The sequence below is a fragment of the Mercenaria mercenaria genome, chromosome 18 (assembly GCF_021730395.1).
Source record: "Mercenaria mercenaria strain notata chromosome 18, MADL_Memer_1, whole genome shotgun sequence".
NCBI lineage: Eukaryota > Metazoa > Mollusca > Bivalvia > Venerida > Veneridae > Mercenaria > Mercenaria mercenaria.
Window position 1 is genome coordinate 25821751 of NC_069378.1, and position 25741 is coordinate 25847491.

At 33.5% G+C, this 25741-nt stretch overlaps 1 protein-coding gene across 2 annotated transcripts in view; it reads left to right on the forward strand.

The window, feature by feature from the left end:
* The window catches only part of LOC123539215 (macrophage mannose receptor 1-like), a 46438-nt gene extending 24915 nt beyond the window's left edge, over positions 1 to 21523 (forward strand). For both annotated transcript variants that reach the window (XM_045323744.2, XM_045323743.2), the window contains 10 exons: positions 154 to 239; positions 1521 to 1605; positions 3384 to 3611; positions 9474 to 9559; positions 9909 to 9993; positions 16049 to 16276; positions 17273 to 17361; positions 17767 to 17860; positions 20570 to 20782; positions 21206 to 21523. In XM_045323744.2, the coding sequence (XP_045179679.2) occupies positions 154 to 239; positions 1521 to 1605; positions 3384 to 3611; positions 9474 to 9559; positions 9909 to 9993; positions 16049 to 16276; positions 17273 to 17361; positions 17767 to 17860; positions 20570 to 20782; positions 21206 to 21219 (1208 nt within the window). In that variant the 3' untranslated portion in view covers positions 21220 to 21523. The remainder of the gene's footprint in view (positions 1 to 153; positions 240 to 1520; positions 1606 to 3383; positions 3612 to 9473; positions 9560 to 9908; positions 9994 to 16048; positions 16277 to 17272; positions 17362 to 17766; positions 17861 to 20569; positions 20783 to 21205) is intronic.
* The last annotated feature ends 4218 nt before the right edge of the window (positions 21524 to 25741 follow it).

Genomic DNA, 25741 nt, shown 5'->3' on the forward strand with positions numbered 1-25741 from the left:
GTGCGATTTAGGAGAACACTTATATACATACTAAAATTATAATTCATTCATAAATGGTATAGTATTGTTCTTTAACTAGAGCAAAATTAAAACTGTCGACTGTTGCAAATGTGTTCAGTATTCTCCATCTTTTTTGTATTCGCTTCAAATCAGTGAAGTGTCCAAAAGGGTGGATATTCTTCAGAGGGGAATGTTATAAACACGACAGAGAAGACAAGAGAGATTGGGAACAAGCTGAAGTAAGTTATCTGCAGTATTAACTGTTGCTTAAAGGCAAAGAAAATCTCCTATATAAGTGACCCCCCCCCCCCAAATACCAGATTTTTTAATCCCCAATATACAAGATCCTGTCTGGTCCAGTCTGATAAGGGTCCATAAAACCCCTGTAGACTTGACATGTAGCCTAATTATTGTCAGAGAATCATAAATTTTATTGCCTACAGATAAATTGGTTATTTCCTGTGTTTTGCATTTTATTAATTGAAATGCTGTTGTTTTTTTAGTCTTGTTTTTTAGAATGTACACAAAATTATTTTAATTGATAGGATACTAATTTTGATTGCTCAGTCATGTTGAGTAATACCCTGGCCAATTAAATTATAACTCTTATAGCAAAGTAATTCTCACTATAAAAATAATTATTCAAAACTTAATAAGAGAAATTACAAGTTTGTTTATTCAATGATTATGATCTTTTTATCAAAAGTAACAAAATAAAAACGAAAAAAAAAAAATATAATTGCTGGATTTTATTAGAAATTAAAGAAGCGTTCAGTTGCATTTTTAATAGATAAAGAAGGCATATAGACAGAAAGATGTTATATATTAAAAATGCTTAATTCCTCTTGTGTTGTCTAAATAATTTTAACGTTTTTTTATGTATAATAAAATCCAGCAATAAAGATTATCATTGTTCAAAATACACAATAATTCATTACTTCTAAAAGCTATGTGCCTCAATGTATTTTTTATATTTTTGATAATAAAAAACAGCAATGTTAAAAAACTTACTTTATTAAAAATATGATAAAAACACAGTTTTTTTTTCTTATCACTTTGTTTATTTAGCCCTAATTCAATCAAGCTTTCTAAACTCGTTTTAAAGGTGAGAACTGATCTGCTATAAAGGTGAGAAATATCACCTGCAATTTATTTACTGCACAGTAGCTATACAGTAGCTTATTATGATAAACAGAAGCAAGTCTACCAATGGTCCCGACTTGTGTATTGGCCCTTATCGCCAATACGCAGACCTTATCATCTCCATAGGCCACATACCAGGCATACCAGAATCAGTGTCTTTAAAGAGGATTATCGCAAATAGTTATAACGATATATTCTCTTTTGTAAATCATAAAATGAAAAAATTGCCCATGAGTCATGATATATTCAAATGAGCTTTAACAGAGTAAACAGGAAAACATCTCTGAAAATGTAAGACAGTGAGGTCTCAAAAAATTATTTATGCTTATTTAAATTTTGTTTTCTATTGTGATGACATTTTTTGCCGAATTTCACAGGCTGCATGTGTTGCTGACTATAGTCATCTTGTGGATATAAACAGTGACGCAGAAATTAAATTCCTGACTAATCTTATGAGGGCTGGTAAGTATTTTGTGTAAAAGGTCTTAAGACAGTGGACCAGTTATGAACATTACTCAGAAATATCGCTACCATTATGTTTTCTTCGTATGAGATTTTGGCAATCTCCGGCTAGTTGCTTTAATGAGTTACTTTAACAGCTGAAAAATTCAGAAGTAGCGTTATGACTTGAGTAAAAGTGCACTCATGTGTCTGCAATAATCTCAGGAGATAGAGTGGACCTTTCTACCGATAAATAGTCACTATATTACTTTGAATTTGTAAGTGTATGGGTGGGTGGCTGTGTGTGGATTATAAGGGCAAGGGGTGAGTTAATCTCCATCCTTCTAACATATATTTAGGGGTTAAATGGCCTCATCTTAAGTGGTTTTGCGAGGTTTTAAACTGTATTTACCGATACCCTTTCATGTAAATTGAATCAGATAGGAATTTCTTTTAAAAGAGGCATATTTGTTCTGTAAAGGGGCTACCATGTGTAACTGACACCTTAGTTGTGTTACTTAGGGCCGAAATATTTTGCCGAATGCCGATAAAAGTTGCAGAGGGCTGATATTATGTTTCCGAGTGTTGTTACGTGTTTCTGAGCCGTCTGTGATTCTGCCGACGGACGATATGTGTTTAGGGTGCTAGATGTGTTTCATTTTTCTGATTTTTATATCGATAATTGAGAATCTTATCGATATTTATGTTTGCACACTTATTTCTAGTGGCTGTTTTGAAAAAAGACGGTATCTTTATTACCAGGAGATCTACCATAGAAAACAAATTTTCCATACTTTTGAAATGTAACTTATGTGCATTAATATCATTTGCTTGAATTTGTGAAAATTTTAACTAATAATATTGGTACATATTACTAATTTCAGGGGAGTCATTTCGTCAGCGGTAAAATTCTCTAAATGTTTGTTATAGCTTGAAGAGCTACAATAGGAAACTGGTAGCCATTTTGATTATGAAAGTCCATGTAACAAATGAAAGTGTTTTTTTTTCTTTTTTGATAGTTTAACTGACATAAGTTGAACGAATTCATTACTACATGCATTAATGGCTACTACCTGAAATACGATAGACCAAAGCAGAGACGTGAATGAAAGCCATCAAAATATGTAACATCTGGTAGCGTTGTATCATTTATAGAATATTTTCGGAGTAATGTCAATTGTCAATTTAAAATATCTGATGTCTGTAATAAAGACTTATATTGTCGGATCTACTTAAAGAATTTTAAGAAAATAAATTGCAAAAGTTTGTGAAATAAGTTTCGATATTTAAAAGCACTGTATTTCGTGAATACCAAGTTGAAAATTAGTAATCGAATCATTTCTAGGCCCTTATTGCAAGCAACTCGACTTCTGTAACAATAATCGAAGGTAACTTTATTAACATACTTACATAGTGTATATCTTACCTATCGCCCTCCCTTCTTAATTAATTTATTGGTAGTATTATATATTTAGTACTAAACTACACACTTATGTCAGTATACTATGTAACTGATAATATTTAAGTAATATTCACCCTTTATGTTTCCTAGGAAATGAAGATTCATCTGCAGCCCGGATCGCACTTAATGATGGAGAAAAGACTGACACCCATGCTTGGTATTCATCTTGGGAAGCTGCTTTGTTTACGAACTGGGGTGTGGACGAATCTAACGATATGCTGACACATATTAAATGCATTTGCATCGTATAATCCATATTTAAATATAGTAGAATATACGGTTTAATAATAAAGTTTTGATTGTTTTGCTAAAACCACGATAAATGATTTTTTTCTAGATTATAAATACCCCTTTGATGCTTGGATTGGGCTGAATGACAGAGAAGTCAATGACACCTATGTATGGGTATCATCTGGAAAAGTTGCTGTTTATACGAGCTGGGGTCAATACGAACCTAACGATGTTGTTTGGACACAAGCCTGTGTTCAGATGAACTGGCGTGGAAAGTGGGACGATAAGCGCTGCTCATATGCTAGAGCCTATATATGCAAACGTCCGGCTAAAGGTGAGTTTTGAAATTTTTTCTCAAGCTGTGTAATAGAGACATGTTTCGGGATGCAAAAACAGAAGGTTACATGTTTTCAGAAATGATCGCTGAATCGATACCAAGTTTTTTTGCAGTCAAGTTATCAGGTTATATTTTTACTACTCATATGTAATTGTTCTCTTTATTTCGTTTTGAAAGAGAGCCAAAAACTTTAAGAAAAGAAACCAGTAACCATCAATACTTTATAACAACACAATTAAAGTCGTCTTAAAAATTACAACTATAAACAACACGAACTCTTTTCAGTCAATGTGAAGGCTTGATTGTATAAATCTGAGCAACCGTTTGTTGCATGACCTAGACGCCTTCTTAGTTTTTGTTTCGGAAAGGATCGGGTTTTTCACCCCTTTTTAAGAATAGGGTGTATTTGGTGTTTAAATACACAGTTTTTCTAAAATGTAAACAACTTTATTATATACGTATATTTTTTAACAGTATTGAAGGTTGTGCTCGATATAAGTGGGTCCTCAGAATGTGTAGAATTGTTTTATACAATTCTTGAAGTAACTTTTAATAAGAATACATATACTATTGTGTGCTAAATGCATTACGCACTAGATATCATGAAATCAAACTGCCTTTCAGTATTAGAAAGGTCGATTATTTCCTTTTATTCTTTGAATTTAAATTGATGACACACGGAACCTAATTTGAATGTTACAATGTACAAGTTTGATAAGTGGATGTGTATTCATGTAACTATTTTAGCCTTACTTTCCATCACAAGAAATTTATTTGAACATCAACAGTTTAAAATAGGTTTTCAAAGCAATATTATATATTATTTTGGATTTAACTTCCAATCTGCTATTAACCCTTGATACATTTGGCGTTGATATTTGTAACCTGCCTAATACACACTTGCATATTTCTTTTTCTTTAAAAAAAATAAAATAAAATAAAGAAAAAGCGGGTAAATGTAAAAACGTTAATAGCTTAATCTACCTATACACCTATTTCTTGATAAACTTATGATAATATCTATTATAATGATTAAACGAAGTGAAGTGTGCATTAAAAAGGGACATTGCTCATAACCTACTCATATATATAACTTCCATTACCCTTTCAGCTACATGTATGATCGTTTTCATTTTTTAGAAAAAATGTATTTCATATCAGTACAATTTATTTGGTCTATCATGGTAACATCCATAATATCAATGAACATTAGAGGTCTTATTAATGAGTACAAGAGTCAATAACGTCTACCATGCACCCCCTAGACATTTTTCATAGGTACATAATTATTCGGCAGGGCAAACTCTTTCAAAATAAAAAAACGTTCCCATTAAAAACTTTTTTTGAACTATATATGATTTCACCATTTCCATAGCAAGCGTTCATTTTTGAAAAGGACAAACATATAGATGATAATTAGTCATATCTTGGTCAGTTTTGGTGATAAAACAATAAAACTGGGTTCAAAATGGAGCTTCGACATTGGCCTTTCAAAAGCAGCATTTTAATGTTAATTTACTTTTTTGCATATTCGTGAACATTAATAAAACTTTTACAAAATGGCCAAAAATTATTAAAAATACCATTTTCTATGTTTCAAATAAAATCAAATGTACCAAACAGCTTTGATGTGGTCTTAAAGTCCCTCGGTGCTTTTTAATATAATAGTTTTATTACACATATGGTATTTTTTTACCAAAAACTGAGTGTGCTTAGCTAGTTTGCTAATTTGCATAAAATGAATCAGTGTCACAAACAACGAATACTTTTCTGAGACCACTAAAACTGAGTAAAATGATACAATCAATTGTTATCAACGAAACAGCAAATTTTTAATATAGTCTATAATGTTGGCAGACATAGAGTAAAACTATTTTTGGAAGGAAGAATAAAAATGTAACATACATTACACATGTTACGTTACCATTTCTACAACATTGTTGTAGTGCATCAATTATTTATGAAAATATTCAAGAAACAGTCAATATTTCTTTAATTTGTACTATGATGATATAATGTGCTATTTTACTTGCCATACAGTGTGATTTTTCGGTAACACACCATGAAAAACGTTACTACTACAATTGCTTTTGTAAAAAAGATATTTAAGAAGAACTTGAAGCCCAAATAGTCACATACTGATTTATTTAAGCTATTAGCGGTGAATTTGAACAATATAACTTGCAATGCGTTCATAGTATTATGATCATACAGCTGATATGTGCAGTCTTCCCTAAAAGAAAATATGCAGGTATTTACGTATAAACTTTAGATTTTAAACTTTTGTCAGGTTGAGCCCATGAATATCTAAATACAGTGCATGTTTTTTTCTGAATCTCAAAAATGCTTTATATCTCACGTAAATAAATGCATAGATACACTTCACAATCAAACAAAACAAGATAAACATTCCATCAAAAACATATTTCATGAACATGAAAAGCAGCCCCAAATTGTAACCCTATTATCAGAATTTGGATGTTAGCAGGGATTGATACAAAAATAATATACAGAATAATTATATATACAAAAACATAATCAATGTAAAATGTAACTATTGACAACAATATTGAAACGATCAAATATAAAAACAAAATAATAGAGAAACTGATATTAGTATAATGAAACTTAAGTAATAGATGCATCAATTCAAAATGAAAAAGGAACATTGAATGGCTAATGAATGATTCAGATGATTCCTTGGTTGACAAAGGTAAAGAAAGAATGTTAGAATTAATACTTTAAAGTTTTAACAAACTAACTATGTTATAATACTGATAACAATGATTCAAAGGTCTTCTTATATATTTCTAAATTCAACAAAACATAGTGGTAATGTAGTTTAAAGCACCGTTATGGAAAACATTCCATTGCTTGAGAAGTATAAAACTATACCATTTAGTAAGACTATTTAATAAACTGATAACTAAATATTTCAGAAATTTTTTAAAGATTTTTCCATGTAAAATCAAGTGACCCCTGGGGCGGGGTCAATTTTGACCCCGGGGGTCATAATTTGAACAAATTTTGTAGAGGTCCACTAGGCAATGCTACATGTCAAATATCTTAGCTCTAGGCCTTCTGGTTAGTTTTTAGAAAATTTTGAAGATTTTTCTATGTACAATTAAGTAACCCAATTTTGACCCCGGGGTCATGATTTGAACAATTTTAGTAGAGGTCCACTATGCAATGCTACAGGTCAAATATCTAAGCTCTAGGGCTTCTGGTTTTTGCGAAGAAGATTTTTTAAGATTTTTCTATGTAAAATCAAGTGACCCTTGGGGCGGGGTCAATTTTGACCCCTGGGTCATGATTTGAAAAAAATTGGTAGAAGTCCACCAGACAATGCTTCACACCAAATATCTAAGCTCTAGGTCTTCTGGTTTTTGAAAAGAAGATTTTTAAAGTTTTTCCTTTCGGTTGCCATGGCAACCAGAGTTCTGCATGGAATTCAATTCTTTGAAAAAATTTTGTAGAGCTTCACCAAAGAAACATTCCTGAGAAGTTTGGATGAAATTTGCTTAGCGGTTTATGAGGAGATGTCATTCGAAGTAAAAGTTTACGGACGACGGACAACGGACGACGGACGACGGACGCCGGACGGTGACACATCCTAATAGCTCACCCTGAGCCTTTGGCTCTGGTGAGCTAAAAAATAGTATTTTCTGATAAAATCTTGTCATCTTGTAACATTCTCATTAATATTCATGAATGTACTTAATTAATTAACATAAAATACTTCTATTTAAAGGCCAGTGTCTAAGCTCCATTTTGAAACGATTTTTATCGTTTTATCACCAAAACTGACCCAGATATGACTAATTAATATCTTTTCGGTTGTCCTTTCCTAAAATGTACGGTTTCCATGGAAACAATGAAATTATATGTAATTCTAAAGATTTTTTTATGGGAATAGTTTTTATTTTGAAAGAGTTGTTCTTTCCAAACAATTTGGTACATATGAAAATTTCTAGGGGAGGGGTGCATGGTAGACCTTATTGGCCCCCACCTAAATACAAGGAAACGAAAATAAGAATTTAAATGGTTTAAGCGTTAAAATTTCTCTATCTGCTTGTTTCAGGAAACACATCTAATTAACGCAAACAGTTAAAATAAGGCAAAATGACCGGAAAGGTGAAGCTTTTTTACGGCATACATTCCAATGAAGAAGAAATCGCCTCGTTATCAAATATCAAACAGATATTTGAAGAAATAATTTTTTCGGAAATAGTTAAACGCCGATTATCTGCATTAAAAATACTAATCAATGAAAATGATCTTAAAATTTCAACTGGTAATGGTCAAAACAATGCTTATATCCACCTTTCTCGAAACCAGAATTATTTTACTAGAAAATATCCAACTTTCTCAAAACAAGATTTATTTTACTAGAAAATAATGATAAAAGCTTTATAATGGGGGCAGGGTGTTAAGTTAAACACAGTACTCGATATAAACTAAGATACGAAAAGTGGATGACAAGACACCCATGTGAAATCAAGACGTAACTGAACTCTATGCAACAAATATAAATTTAATTAATGTTATGAGATACATATTAAATAAAACAGAAATAATATATGAGCCGTGCCATGAGAAAACCAACATAGTGGGTATGCGACCAGCATGGATCCAGACCAGCCTGCGCATCCGCACAGTCTGGTCAGGATCCATGCTGTTCGCTTTTAAAGCCTATTGACTGGAATTGGAGAAACTGTTAGCGAACAGCATGGATCCTGACCAGACTGCGCGGATGCGCAGGCTGGTCTGGATCCATGCTGGTCGCAAAGCCACTATGTTGGTTTTCCCATGGCACGGCTCATATCTCATTTAGGGATTTGTCGCTGAATAGATCATTGTTTGGAGTTCAGATGCGAAGGAATTATATTACGATGGCGCAGCCTTCTTACTTTAATGGGAAAATGAATCGGACCGTGTTAGAATTTGTCATAATACTTGGCATTCAAATACAAAATCCACCAATATTTTTAAACCAAACACTTTTCTTATCTGCAGAAATGTATGCAGATTAACAAATGGCTGTGTGATTTAACCTGATTTCAAGTCAGATCATTCTACAGTAATAATACAGTAATACTTAATGTAAATTTCAGCAAAAATAATACTGATACTTGTCATTTCGAATTCACTACGAAAGCACAGCCTAATGGAAATTAATAAAATCAGCATCGCATCTTTCTTTTTTTTTTAAACTTTCCTTCTATATACATATGGAATATTATAATTGAATCGATACATATTTATGATAAATATAACTGGACAACTAAAACACACATATATATCCATTGTAATGTTTGCATTTCATTGCATTGCTTTAAATTTGTATACTAGATTACATACTAGTATAGTATTAAGTGTATGTTATTGTTTCGTGTATGTAAAGGAATAAACGGATTTAACCAGTTAGGGAATCAAAGAAGATATCAGGTTAAATAGGATATATATCATGTTGTAATACTTGTATTTTCTATTATTGTGAAAGGTTATGTGAATATTGTCCACATGCCTCTTTACACATCTACTATTTTGATTTTAAACCCATCAATGTCAAATATGTTACTGGACATGTTTTGCTTATAATACATTCAAATTTGTATGAAACTGTTCTGATTGATTAAATGTTATTTTCGAGGTATAAACGTTTTACACGCGACAACACGCATTGACGTCATAATGACGTCACGCATCAGGTGTAAGTTTAAACATGAATATGGAAAAATATTTACGTTATAGGTTAATTGTAAATATATGAAGTTTTTGACTTCGTATATAATAATATAAATTATATCTCGACATTATATTCAATATTCCTCCATTTGTATTCTTTATTCGTTACAGCAAAGTGTCCCGAACGATGGACATTCTTCAGAAATGATTGTTATAAATACAACAGTGAAGTCAAGAAACCCTGGGAAGAAGCTGAAGTAAGTAATCATTTGAAACAAGTAAGGACACCATTATCAAATCAACAACCTTTACCATCTTTCACGGAGTGAGTGTATATTTTACGGGTATATTAATTTCAAGTCCGCTGTCTATGTTGCACTTTGCATAGACTAATCCAGTTTGAAAATTATCTGCTGCCTTGTGAGGTCTTTAGTTGTACTGATATTCTCTATTGCAAATTGAAAAATTGCAAATTTGTCTATGAGCCTTAACAAAGAAGAAAACATCTTAAAATTAATTTAAAGTGAGACGTCAATCAGTATACATATATATTGTCATTAAGATTCGGTTCATCCTTGTGATGACATTTTTTTCAAAATTCAATAGGATGCATGCGTTGCTGATGCTGGTCATCTAGTGGATATCAACAGTCGTGACGAAAATACATTCCTGACCTATCTTATGACGAGGGGTAAGTTTCTGTGGAATAATAAGTCCGAAGAAAGTGTGCCCTTATTGACAGTCGGTAATTTTGATATGATTATCCTTCATATACGATTTTGACATTCTACGGTTAATTGCTCTCATGAATTTATTTACAATATAGCCCATTGCAGAGTTGGAGTGGTCTTTTGCGCATGCCCAGAAGTGATTATTAATTGGAGTGCAGGACAAAAATACGCTAATTATTGCATGTTCGCATGCATTTAGTGTATTATAATTATGTATTATATACTGACTAAAGGTTAGGGTAAGTATCACCATAGCTACAAAATATATACATAAAAGTACTTTTAGTTCAGATTGCTTGAATCCGGTATATTATACCGAAGTCTGTTATTTATACTGGCGCTCCAAGTCTGCATTGAGACACAGTCATTTATTTATCAGCACCGTTAAGAAAATACGTCATCAGACGTAAACTGTCGAAAGTAATTTTTGATCCAGTACATTTTAAACATGTTTGATATAAATAAACTTACTTAAAAAGTGGCTAGTGTTTTTCTATGGAATGAAAACTATTTCATTGACAAAATGTAGCATATAGTGGAAATGGACTATTATGTTCAAAGGAGTATATAGGTGTCTTAGAACATCTTGTCAGGCATGGATCGAATTGGAAAGAAACAATCAGATGGATTTTTCTTATTTTTGCTTTTTTTTTAATAAGCAGGAAGTCCTTGATTTTGCAATTCGGTGCGATTGTTGCTGTTGGTTTCTATTTAGAAACAGGTTTTTGCAAGGCGGATACATGTATTTGAGAAAGTTGATATAAGAAAACTAATGTGCAGAATAATGAAATACAGTAAAAAGTATACACCAATAGATTCGTCTTGGAACGAAGTATACGACTAGATTATCAAACTACGACTACGACTCTTTCATAAGTCGTACGACGACGAATTTGATAACAAAATTGGTAATGTTTTTTCAAAATCAAGGGCTGCTTCAAAATACATGCGGAGTCCATTTAAAATGTATTAATAGACAGACAAGACATGTATCTAGTTCCTGCCACCCTTTAAATTACCCAAACTTTTTCTAAAAGGCTGACAATTTACTATTGAAAATATACTTTAGAATGCTTCAGACAGTTGTTTTCAGCGTGCTTTGTTGACATGACGGACTACTTTTTGTTACTATAAATACTAATATTGCACGGTGAAAACGTGCCCGATTCCCGCTAAATAAAATAAAGGATAGTTCTTCACGCCGTTTACCCGAAGGGAGAGTTCTTTATCCCGATTATCATTCTCGGCAGATTTTATAGATCCAATAACACTATTCTAATAGTACAGTCAAAAAGTATTCGAAGAATAATCAACATTTTTTTTTCAAAACATTTTACAACCTGAAATGAAATCTAGAATATCTGCTTCGTTGAACTATCCAACTTTTTTACAAACGGTCTACTTATAATGATAAAAGCGTTATCGTTCCAAACTTTGTAAAAAAAATCTTACATCTATTACGTCTTTTAAATATTTTGACTACCTCAGGGGCGGATACAGTATTTGGTCTAAGACGGGGCGTAAAATATTTGAAGACTAGAGCAAATAGGGGGTCCGGGGGCATGATTCCCCGGAAAACTATGAAAAAATGGATCCATCTGGTGCATTCTCGGCGTTCTGGGGTACTTTACTTGTTATTGACAAAGGACAGGTTTTGTGACAAAATCAACACAAATAACATGCTAATTATAGTCACGTCTTATGAACTGTCAGACTTATTCTTGCGCGAGTATCTCGGAATTACTTAGCCCGTTTTTTGAGGATTTTTATGGTGAGGGTTAACCTAGGACTAAAATAAACAGAGTTTTTTCGGAGCTCATGCAAACTTTGTCAGACTTTAAATGTGCCAGCATAGCGAGCGAAAAAAAGTAAGACAAATTACTTGTGTGATAGAGATAAAAATGCATTTTTTATGTTTAACCCAGAACTGAAGACAAATTACGTTTTCGAGCGTAGCAAACGAGAAGAAATATGCATATTTTTCAGCCGGAACAAAAGATTAATTATTAGTGCGAGCGTAGCGAACGAGAAAAAAATGCATATTCCATATTATTCAGTCAGAATAAAAGACAAATTATGTACCCATAGCGTAGCGAACGCACCCCCCCCCCCCCCACTCCCACACACGCTATGAATCCACTAATGGTAATACTTCAATCTGTATGCAGAAATGATTACTGTTCAAATTCATAACCATTTGAACTATTTATTCAAACCTAAAGGAGTTCTATAGTTGTACGAAAACAGCCGTCGTTTTGGAGTTTAAGTATGCCTGCATCTTAGCCTGACAACAGTACAACTTCATAATCTCAGCAGACGTCGTTGATAAGCTTAAATGTTGTAAAACTTTGCTAGATCCCTCGTCCGACATCGACCTTAAAGGCCTTTATCATATTTAAGGGCAGGTCCGGATCTAGCCTGGGAATCCAGTCTGAAAATTTCTAACTATTTTTCTATCTGCAAATTGACAATATCAGAAACTCGGATGAATGCCAATTAGCACTAATTAGCACAATTTAAGTTGGATTTTTAATGTATAACAGTATTTTTGGTCAACATATTATATGAATAGGTGTTTGTGTATAGTTTAAAACTTATTTAATAAATGTTTGTGGACTGTGGTTTTTAACATCAGCCTTTCTGCATAAATCTGACATAAAAATAAAATTTTTCCTAGAAAGTTGTTGCTGAATGAAAAATATTTAACATATTATTATAAAACCTATTTTTTTCTCACATTTTGCTGGTTTATAAACCACATTCCAAATTTCAAAAATGTCTGGTGATTTTAATTTCTAAAATTTTCAACTCAAAATTGAGTTATTAAGAGATGCACACGGGACACATACTAAAAGTCAGTGTAATATTCATTAAGTATTAGTTTTCTGTTCAAAAGAAGATTAATGGTGAGCATCTTAAGACAAAAGTCTATGAACAATTACTTTATTCCACAAAATAACTACAAAACTGAAAACTTTCACAACACAAAGATGAAAAATCAAAAGCATGTAATGCTTTAAATGAAGAACAAGTGACTTTAAACACAACTAATACATTGAAATCATTTAGTTTACATGCACTTCAGAGTAGATAAAAATGACAGAATGTCATGCATGGTAAAATGGAATGGTAAAATTCATACATACTTTATAATTCTACTAATTTTAAGAAGATGCACAGGGGACAAAATGCAGCAAAATATATATTCATGGAAAATGTTCATATTAAGTAAAATTCTTTCTTACACAATACTCACTACTGAATATTTACATATGTAGGCAAACTTAAGAGACTAAGAAGCAAAAAATATTGCCAGCTTGGGAAAAATGCAAAAAAATAAAATTTAAATTATCCTGGGATTCTTATATAATGCTTAATTATCAAGTAATGCCTGCATTTAACTTACACTCTGCTGAGAATATAATTACAGTATAAATGCTATGATAATTGATGAATATCAAAAAAGGGTGCACAGGGGACATCACTTTGGCTTAATATGTGAAACTGAAAGCTGCTTTTGTATCCATTGTAACTTCCATTGAGAGGGAAATAAAGTAAAAACCCATTTTATTTAAAGAATATTTACAAGGGACATTTTTGGGTGTATAAACATTATATGAAGATTCTGAGAAAGTTGATTTAGAAAAACATTAGGACTTAAGAAAAGTAATGGGGTTATGAAATTGTAGTGTTCAACATTTGAATTTATCACTATTTTTTAATAAGGGGCCTCCATCACAAAATTAGCTATATAATTTAACATAACTTTCAAAATGCTTGGGCCTTTCAGCTGAAATTGCACACATTTCTTGAATACATTGATTTGGATATGATTTGTCCCGAAACACATTCTAAAACTGAACTGAATTAAAGTAAGGTGAAAAAGAAGAAAAAGCTTCATTATTTTGAAAACCACCCATATAAGGAAATCAGCATTATATGGAGTCTTGACAAGTGTGGATTTATGTACCTTAAAACTACTCATGTAGTTTCATTTCTTTATGCTGATTCTGTAGGTCTACAGCACAGCTGATGTACGAATAAGGTTGAACAATTCATGCATGCCATGTAAAATAAATAATTATGATACTATTTATTATCAATATAATATAGGCCCACTGTATGTTATTTTATTCCATTGTACAAATGTATAAATTTGTTGATATTTTGGTGCATGATCATGCTTCATTCAGACCCTTGACCTTTTCAGCTATGCAGAGGTGGCCTTTCCTTGGCTTACTTACAGACGTTGTTCACGAAATTATTGAAGAATATATATAGACTATTGATATTTACCTAGCTGTACTGTTGGTCGACATCATGTATTCCTGTTGAATAAGAAATGTCAATGTGCACGCCCAGCACAGGTTCAGACAGTTTGCAAATGACATTGTTTCCATGGTGCAGATATCCATTCATCTGAAACAAACACAAGACGGATTAAATGCACAGTAGACCTTGATTCTAATTAATGTTACTTTAGAAATCTTAATGGCTTTTGCCGGACGATTCAGCACGTCCAATCAGACGTGTCTTATTGCATAAATGCAGAGTCTACTTTCAAATTATGTCAATTCGAATCAAATTATGTCAATTCGAATTCAAAAAGTACTTCAACAATGATCTATTCTGTCCATTCTGATCGATTCACTATCTATAACACAATGCGTTAATTCTGCATCTAGATCTACCAGTGGATCTTACGATAATCTATGGTGACAGTGATACAAGCATGCAAATGCTATGTTCTCTGTCCCAAAATAGGCAAATCATTCTCAAATCTTGAAATAGAGTCGACTGATTATCAATTTACTTTGAACTCGTTGCAAAAATAATTAATTTATATAAATCTATATAACTTTGCACTTACCATTGTCCATAGTCCCAGAACAACTCGACCTGTCAAAATATATAAACACGAGGGGGGCTTTTTGATAGCACAGTCATGTAAACTTCCAAAGGAAATAGTCCAAATTTATTCCAGTTACTTCCATATGATATATTATTGTGAATTATAATTATATATATAATGTATCGCATATAGATTTAAGCATAAATTTAATGTTTGTGAATCCTGTGCTTTAACTGTTTTCACGTTAAGCGCCGAAAATTATGTAATCCATAAGACCATGTACTCAGCCTGATCACATTTCTATGCACTAACACATTTTTGTGTGAAAAAAATATGCTGAAACTTACATTTTATTCTGTCAATCACTTTGTGACTGCAACCGTTTCTAAAAATAAAATTGACACATCTGACTTCTGTGTGTATTGCCCTTGTAATGATATTATGGATTTTGTCATAGATACGCAAGTTTACCTCAAATTAGTTGTGAAATGATGTCTGCATGAAAAAAAAAGCGAAAATAAAAATTATCTGAAATTATCAACTCTAACAGGCACTTTCATCAAATTTATTTAAAAACTGATTGCTCGCAGGAAGTCATATATTATCTAGGTAAGTTTTGGTCACACTTTTAGGCAAAATAATGCTTGAGTGTAGCAGCTGTCGATTTTGAAAAAAATATGACCACCTAAAAATATTGGTTTCTGTCTTCTGTCCGGATTTTCGTGTACAACAAGTGTTGGCATTTGTTTTTCAAGATATATACTTCAAAAGAGAGCTTAATCATTTTTAATAGGCGTTTCATTCATCAAATTGTGTAATTCTTCAGTAAAAATTCAAAAAATGGTTGTAAAAACATGCACTAAAACATTTTGGCTATAGAATGTACCTTAATATTGCACCAGGATAGATTATCACTGCTTGGAGTCTGAGGATAGATATCAAGAGAAAGCGGCATTCGTAATGCTTCTCTCTGTTTACGGATATTGATATCTACGCTAATCTAATAACCTAACTATTGCTTTCATATCATATTGAATTTATTTGTAGTGTATATTCCATATTAGACCATGTAGAGCATACCATTTAATAATTAAGTTTTGGTTGTTTTGCTATAACCATGATAAATTCAATTTTATCCGTGATGAAGTATTTTTTCTCTCCAGATATTTTATATCCATCTGATACTTGGATTGGACTGAATGACAGAGAAATCAATGACACCCATGTATGGGTATCATCTGGGAAAGTTGCTACTTACACGAGCTGGGGTCAATACGAACCTAACGATGTAGTCTGGACACAAGCCTGTGTACTTATGACCAGTCGTGGAGAGTGGGACGATAAGCGCTGCACATATTCTCGAGCATATATATGTAAACGTCCGCCTAGAGGTGAGTTCACAGTTTTGTAACCATGTACTGTGTTGGAATGTTAAACAGGTGTCTCTGAACTGCCGAATCGATATTTAGTTTATGAAAGTGCTGTTAACGGTTATATCAAATTATGTTCTCACGTTTTTTTATCTTATAGTTGAATTGTAAAACTAGAATGTGAACAGTGTCCACATGACACTAAATAGATCTGCCATTTGATTTTTTTACACCAATTCATACGAAAACGTAATGTGTTACAATATATAACGATATATTTTGATTTGTAGTTGAGCAATTATTTCACAGAAATACTTACATTCTAGTATGCGTGATATATTAACCATAAGCGGTGCCGTATCGTCATTTATCCGGATGATAAAAAAATTGTGTCCTGAAAGCCGTTATACACAAAACAGATAAGAAACGTGATAATTAAATCATTTGACTGGCTTAAAATCAAGTACGATACTAGGAACATAATACGATTAATGCATTGTAAATTTCAGTTGAAATATGTATGTTAGCTTTGCATGTTTGACGAACCGTAAGTAGTTGCATAGTCATTTATCTGAAAACCTTACAGCCTGGATTCGGCATAAGGAAATGCGATTATTTTAAGAATCAGGGGCAACAGAACAGAGAATGTAATGATACTGCAAAACTATTATCTTTTTTTTTAAATGAAATATGATATTGAAAATTTTAGCCCGTTAATTAATTCCAAATAATGTCTTAAATCTGCTTGAAACTCACGGATCACTTTGATTACTGGCAAATCTAAAAGCACACAAAAACATTTTTGTAAAGAAAAAGTAAATATGTGCCTACATTTTATCAGTATTAAATATAAAATAATTGATCATATTGATCAATACATCTGTCCACATTATATTAATTGATCAAATTATTGGAACATGTTAATCATTTCTATTATAGCCACGCCAATGTTTTACATTTTACCACATAATAATTATGTTTGTTTTGTCATTTTTTCTATATTATTCTTTACCACAGAGGTATGTGAGAGCGGATTCAAACTTTTAGACAGACGTTGCTATAAGTACTTCCACAATACTTCCTCTATAGATTGGGAGTCGGCACAAGTAAGAGTTTATTACACACATAATAGGGTTTCGGCTCAAATACGAGTTTATTACACACATAAAAGGGACTCGGTTTAAGTAAGACTTTATTACACAATGAACGGAGATATGGCTCAAATAAGAATTCGTTACACACAGATTAGGCATTCAGCTCAAGTCAGAATTTATTTCACATAAAATAGGTAATCGGCTAATAGAAAAGTTTATTAATACATAATAGGGATTCGGTCCAAGAAATACTATTACATTCAGAATAGCGATTTGGCTCAAGTAAGTCTTTATTACACAATTAATAGGGATTTGGCTCAAGTAGGAATTTATTAACACTGAATGGTTTATTTTGACATAATTATAAGTAAGACCATGATATTTGTAAGAGTCACGAATTATGTCGAATTTCTATAGGCTGTGTGCATGTCTAACGGAGGCCACCTTGCAGAAATTACTAGCGCTGAAATAAATACTTTCTTAAGCGATCTTAGAGAGGAGGACATCGGCAGTAAGTAGTTTATTTTTGACTCATGCTACTTCAAATATTAATTTGCCTGCCTGCTTAGCTCAGTAGATAGTGCGTTGGTCTACAGATTGCTGGGTCGTGAGCTCGTTCCTCGCGACTATTTGATAAACGACATTGTGTGGGAAATCATTAGTCCTCCACCTATTGATACATGTGGGAGACTTACCAGTTACATTTAGAGAACTATTTTTTACTGTTACAGAATCGAGGATCACTGCTTAGGTTAACTGCCCGCCGTTATAAGACTGAAATACAGTTGAAAAGGGCGTTATATCCAAAACAAACAAACACACAAATCAAATATTATTTCAGGAACATGATATTGAAATATGTAAACTACAGACTCTTTACAAGAAATTTAAATCACTTTTATACATGAAAGTAATCTGCATCATAAGCCGAAACAAACGGGTATTGACCTTAACTGGTGCACAAATACTATGGGCTAGGACCTCCACCTCACTTGTGGCCTATTAGTCGCGTTTGGAATTTTATACGCTTTGAGGTCATTTCAAAGTTTAAAAAAAATCCATACTTTTCATTCCAAGCTGATAGAAAATTTACATTAACTGTTGCAATATAAACTTTAAAATTGATACCTGCTCAGCATTGCGCATCCAAAGTTGATACATAAAAACCATGGAAGTGTTTTTGGACGGTGGTATCTGAAATGACGATGTCATTTCTGGCATGTTGATGAATTATTTTCAATAATTATGGCCCCTTCGAGGAAGGAGGGTATATGTATATTGTTTCTCAGATTTCGGTCGGTCTGTGTCAGCCTGCTGGTTCAGAAAAAAATGACGGGGAGGTAGGTCAGGACCAACAGATGACCCCTATTGAATTTGAGATTGTTAAGTCAAAGTTCAAGGTCACATTGGCCAGAAACAATGAAACAGTTTCCGGACGATAATTGATGAATGTTTGGTCCAAGGACCATGAAAGTTGATAGAGAGGTTAATCATGACCTGCAGGTGACCTCTATTGATTTGCAGGTCAGTAGGTAAAAGGTCAAGTTTACAGTGACCCGGAACAGTTAAACCACTTTGGGACGATTACGTGAGAACGCTTGAGCCTAGGATCATAAAACTTGCCCATGAGGTTTGTCATGACCAGTATATGATCCCTAAAGATTTTGAGGTCAGAAGGCTAAAGAGCAAGGTCACATGCATTGATCGGGAACAGTTAAACCCTTCAAGAACGCTTGGGCCTAGGATCACGAATCCTAATAAAGATGTTTATTATGACCAGCAGATGTCACCTGTTGAATTTGAGGTTGATAGATCAAAGGTCAAGGTCACATTTGACAAGAACAGTAGAACTTTCGTTCACAGGGAGCAAATAATTTCTGTTTCTTGTGCAATTACTGAATGTGTCAAGGAGCGGGGAGCATTTCGTGTTCTACGACCTCTTGTTCGAATGTTTATTCCATAAAATGAATTAATATGTATAGAAATGCAATAGAGTGAAATCTACCTCTGATATTATGATTAAAATAGGATGTCATGGTAGTAGACATTTAATTATTTTCATACCCCAGTGTCACAAGACAAACGTGTGGCGAAAACGTGTATATATATAATTGGATAAAATATATTTCTTCAACAGCTAGTCCCGACATATTACGCGACTTAATCTCGGTGTTTGATCGAAGCAAGAATTATGGAACAGCCAGCTTCAACAGCGCTTGCTATAATAACTGCCCAAGATATGAAGAATTCGAATTCCATTTATGGCAGATATATGTATACTTATAGCTAATTACATGTATTTAAACATAACAGTGACCAAATGCTGTTTTGAAAATGAATCTAGAAAATTGTTTTTCTAATAATTCAGGAAAGTAATTTAGTGTTGAAATAATTTAATTATTTGGGACCGAACCAGCACCTCAAAAGGAGTGGGCAATAAACCTACAAAGTCTGCTACGTAACTTTTGCGCGACCATGAGGCGAAGTTAAAACTTTGTTGAAATTCAAGTTTGAAGCATAATGTGACCACAAAATTCTGTCTACTTGATCATGCATTCTTTCAGATAACTATGTTGTTAACCCTTAGCTTGCTGGCGGCAAGTGATTCTGCCTTTGCGACCAGTGCAGACCAAGATCAGCCTGCACATCCGTGCAGTCTGATCATGGTCTGCACTGTTCGCTATTCAGTCAGTATCTTTTTGGTAAACACCCCTTTTAACAGTTAATGATACTGTCCAAATTGGAAGATGGACAAGTTCATTATAAAAAATTAGCAGGGTAAGGGTTGATTTCTTACTTAGAACGGTTAACAAAATATTCAACAAAAAGTTTGAATGGGTCGTTTCTTTTCTCGTCAATGTACATATGTAACGACAAAGTAAGTCTATTGTAAGATATAACGTTGCTTCTGATGTTAGTAATAAATTATTTATTTATCAGAATGTTTACTTTATCGTATTAAGCAGTTCCTTTACTTCTTTTGCTTCAGTCAACCTGTTGCTAACAAACATCATAGATCTGACGAATAACATTTCAAAGAGCATAGCATTTCATGACGGCAAATTCCATCTGCCTGCGGCGAGATTCGAACACGGAATGCTCGGATGGATGTCTAATGCTCTAACCACTGAATGAAGTGTTGACCATCTGACGTATTTGTCAGAGCTTTATTTAATAAAATAGAATAGAAGAATATCTGTGAGATGCAACAATTTTACAGGTCATACTGCTTGGATTGGGCTGAAATTGGTTGGCGGCACTTATAAATGGATCGCATCCGGAAAAACTGCAACTTTCAAAAACTGGGCAACTGGCGAACCTAACAATCATCAATCTTCGGAAAACTGTATTGAAATGTATCCAGACGGAAAATGGAACGATCACAGCTGCGCAAACAACCGACGCTACTTTTGTGAAAAACTGCCGATTATCCGTGAGTACAGAAGATACATGCTTATATTTTTCAACAGATTTCAACCGGTTACTTTAAAATCTGTGATACGAAATGATTGTTTTAAATTATCTTGGGTAAGAGAACGGTTATGACTGCACACAGAACCATTACTTCTTTTTTGTTAACAAGCATAGCTTATCAGTGAGTGCAAATCAATGCCACCGTTAAGGTTTGCAAACTCTGTATTGCGAGATAAAAATATGGTGACAAGTAAACGTTCGAAAATGGTTGAAATAAGGGTTACCTAAAGCGTTAGAATATTTTGATACAATTCTTTAGAATGCACTCTAAAGGTCACACATCTGATTTGAACACCCCTCTTTTTAATAGAATAATGACGTCTTATCGAAGTAAATTGCACAGAAGCTTTCATGTAATATTGTTTGATTTCTTCTTTTTTAGTTCCATATGAATAAGAAACGGCATGATGGACAGGAAGTGAGCGAGCAATGACCTAGATTTATGCTGCAGATTTTATTTCATGTATAACCATAGTGTTTATAGAATTTATTTTCATTTCCTTAATAATTTAAGTGTGTCAAATTAGTACGGAATGTAACAAAAATCGAAGTCCTCCGTTTGTCAAAATTTACTTGAAAATAAACTTAAGAGCTCTGACACAGACTTGTAAACGCTACCACATTTCACTGCACATATGATCTTCAATTATGATGTAAACTTTAACTTTGATAAAAATTAAAGATTGATACACACAGCACAGTCCAATCGTTTGTTTTACATTATTATTCCTGTACGTGACTCATGTTTGTTCTTTAGTTGATTTAAATGTTTTAAGATGTTTTACTCGATCAGCTTAACATTTTGGTTGTTATGCTGACAGAGAACTTGTCACAATTTACTAAAAGAGTGTTTACAGAAGAACATCATGCTATACCTCATCTCTATTTCTTACGAGTATGAAAGTTGCTGCAAGATGCAGCAAAAGGAAACTCCGTCCCAAATAAAGCAGTGTACGTATTGATAACAGAACATGAGATGATATAACTATTCTGGTGTCTTTGTTTTAGAACCTAAAAAAAAGAAACAAAAACAGACAATCCAATTGGGTTTCATGAAAGTTGGAGAAGATATATTTCCTTTGTAGTTTGAGATGGATTATTGTTCTTGTATTTAATTACTTAATTAATGACCGATCATTACACATGTGCAAAATTAGTTCACTGAGTTTTGGTATAAGGAATGAAATTTATTGCATACAGAAGGTTGTTTACGTAGATGTTCATCAAACTAACACCTTTAGATTTCATATAACAACATTGATATAACAGCTGTACATTTCAACTTACAGCTTTAAAACGACTGTAAAACACAGTCGGAAATATGAAAATGAGATACAAATATTAACAAACAGCTGTAAAATGAAACAGTTATAGTCCGTCCATTTTTTGATGAGCCATGAATTATTTATGCAGAACAGTTGATTTGCCAAAAAAGGGTAGGGACATATAATATTATGTAATACATATTAAAGCAGTATAAGTTAGCTATGATTGTAAGCTAAATGCTTGGCCCAAAGAATATGGCATTGGCCAACCGAACTTGATGTTTGACATTCAGTCCCTTTTTAAAAATATAATTGTTTCAATAATCATTGTACGAAACAAAATATGTGCAGTTCACTGAATCGATTATTCAATGATGTTTTAGCTACTTAAAAAGACTTGATTGTTGTCGTTAGTCTTCGTTACCGTGTAATGGCTTCTACACGTTATGAATACGTATAGTTGAAATTATGTGACATTAATTAAATTGAAATAAAAGTACCAAAATATGTATATAATATAGAAACAATGAAAAATATAAGCTAAACATTCTTATTCAAATATATAAAATGGTTATTAAAATAAAATAAAGATAATGTATACTACACTGAAATTTCGATAGAACCAAATTGAAATAAGTGTGTCATTCCGTCACGGCTCAAACACATGGTCGAACTATATTCTTCGTGGAGATAGGTCAACAGTCTTGTTGTACTAAATTAAAATAGACTGGCTCGGTTTAAAGGTTGGTCAGGGCTAACGATATGCGATATATATCGATTTTTGTCATTATCTATGAGCGTGGATCCCCGCCAGTTTGGAACCGTCCATGTGTACAGATACATTTGTTATTTAATGAAGAGTACAGTCCGCCCGGGATAATGTTTATACAAATACAAATACATGGCATTTATATAGCGCAAAAATTATAAAATATTCTATTGCGCTTTACAATTACATAACACACATTTAACATATATACATACAAAATATGAACAGGATTCTAGAACTTAGATTTAAAGATTTGGACATATATAAATACTATTTTACACCACTTCTGATATTTTATATTTAAACAAGACTACACTCATTGTTCATGAAACTGCCTAAATAAATGCGTTTTCAGTTTTGATCTAAAGCTGGCTTCAGACTGAATTTTTTTCAGATAGCTAGGCAGATCGTTCAACCATTTGGGACCAACGACTGCCATAGACCTGTCTGCTAGTTTTGTTCGCCGTCTAGGGATGTTAAAGTTAGTGTCACTTTGTGAGCGAAGTCTGTATCGTTGTCGAGTAGGTACAAACATTTCCCTCAGATATACTGGAGCTGTACCATTGATGACACGGAAGACTACTACTAAAACTTTGAACATGACTCTAGCCTTAACTGGGAGCCAGTGTAATTCTTTCAGAAGTTCGGTACTTGGTTTTTCATAGGAAGCATTCTTGACTACTTTAGCGGCATGATTTTGGACTCGCTGTAGTTTATTGATTTGGTAGGCTGGAATTTCTGTAAATAAACTGTTGCAGAAGTCAATGTGAGAATGAACCAATCCATGCACTAATGATTCAGTTGACTTCTGTGTGAGATGTTTCCGTATAGCCATAAGGTTTCGTAACTGCACATGAGCTATCTGACACTTTCTCTGAATGTGATGGTCAAAGTTGAGTGTATTAGTCATAGTTACACCCAGGTCTCTGACATGATCGACGCATTTTACGTCATACCTACCAACGTTTACACTTGTGATGTTCAATTTCGCTAACTGTTGTCTTGTTCCATACATAATAATTTCAGTTTTAGACTGATTCATTTTCAGTTTTAAGGTTGTCATCCATTTTATGATTTCATTTAGACAACTGTCGAGTTGTTGAAGAACAGTTGTCTCATTTTGAGAATTTCCCGCTTAAATTTTTAACGCAATCTTGTGGTCGTCCGCGTATCCATAGAGATCGGCTGGATATTTCTGCACCACTCGGTTGAGAGCCGATATATACAGGGTAAAGATCACCGGTCCGGCACAAGAACCCTGCGGGACACCAAACCTTAGTGGCTCCGTGTCAGATGCTGACTGTTCGACTAAAACTTTCATTGTTCTGTTCTAGAGATAAGATTCTATCCATTTCAAGGGAGTGCTATGTATACCAAAGTCATCTTGAAGGATTTGAATCAGTATCGGTCGGGATATCGATGGTATCGAACGATGCACTCAAGTCGATCATGACCACGATTGTTATTTGATTTTCATCTATGGTTTCCAAAAGATCATTATACATTTTTACCATTGCTGTTTCAACCCCATGATATTTTCTATAGGCACTTTGGTAAGCTGGGAGGAGATTGTTAGCTTCAATATGCTTGTTGATTTGATTTAGTGCAGCTTTTTCAAGAATTTTGGAGAGGAATGTTAAATTTGACACTGGACGATAGTTTTGCAGTTCAAATGGGAGACCTTTCTTCTTCAACAACGGTTTTATCACAGCACTTTTCCATTCCTCAGGGAACACACCAGATAGCAGTGATCGATTTACAATTTCTGTCACAACGGGAGCAAGTTGTGAAAAATGCTCCTTTAATTTCTTAGTTGGTATCACATCAAGTTCACAAGTTGTAGATTTTGATGAATATACAAGTTTCAAAATATCGTTTTCGGAAAGTGGTTTGAGCGCAGTAAATGTATTCATAATCACGGGTGGATTTGAGTAGGAAGAATTACCATTGGGTGTTTCAGTTGATATGTTGTCAAGATCATTTCTCAACTTGATTATTTTATCAGCAAAGTATCGTAGAAAGTCATTTGCCAAAGATACTGCACTTGTGTGTAATGGGAGCGGGTTGTCCTTCGACCTTCCCAGTAAATCGGATGTTACGGCATATAGCTTTTTGATGTTTCCTTCTGCTTCTCCAATCTTGTTCTGGTAGTACTCATCCTTGGCCCTAGAAAGTTCAGCGCTATATACATTTCTTACACCACTATACACTTTCTTTGAAAGGTCAGATTTGTCATTCATAAAGATTTTTTCTATTGATCGTTTGTATTGTTTCAGCTGTTTTAGGTATCCAGAGTACCAAGGAACTGTCGGTCTACAGAGAATAGTTCTTTCCTTTAGAGAGGCATGTTTCTGAACAATGTCGGACGTGATTCTAGTGAACTCAGACACAAGATCATTGACATTGGACGAGTTCACTACAATGTTATTTAATTGACCAAATTCTGATTGTAATATGTCACTGGATACATATTTTCAATTGCGAGATTTGATTTCTTTCCTGATCAAGGGAGGGCGATACTGTTCAATGTTACAACTAACAAAGCAGTGGTCAGAGATGTAATAGTCTGGCAAAGGTTCTGAGACATTCACACGTTTGTCTTCTAGCTTTGTGATCATCAGGTCAAGAATATGACCACCAGAATGAGTAGGAGCATTGACATGTTGAACCAGTCCAAAAGATCTCAAACACTGCTGAAATTGTTTTGTGTAGCAGTCTGACTTATTATCCATGTGGATGTTAAAGTCACCTAACAGCACCAGAGACTCGGATCTTGTCGTTATTTGTTCAAGAAACTCAGTGAATTCTGTCATAAACATAGCCTGAGTTACTGGGTGTCTCTCCGAATATGGCGGTCTATATATACCAAAGATATAGAGGATGA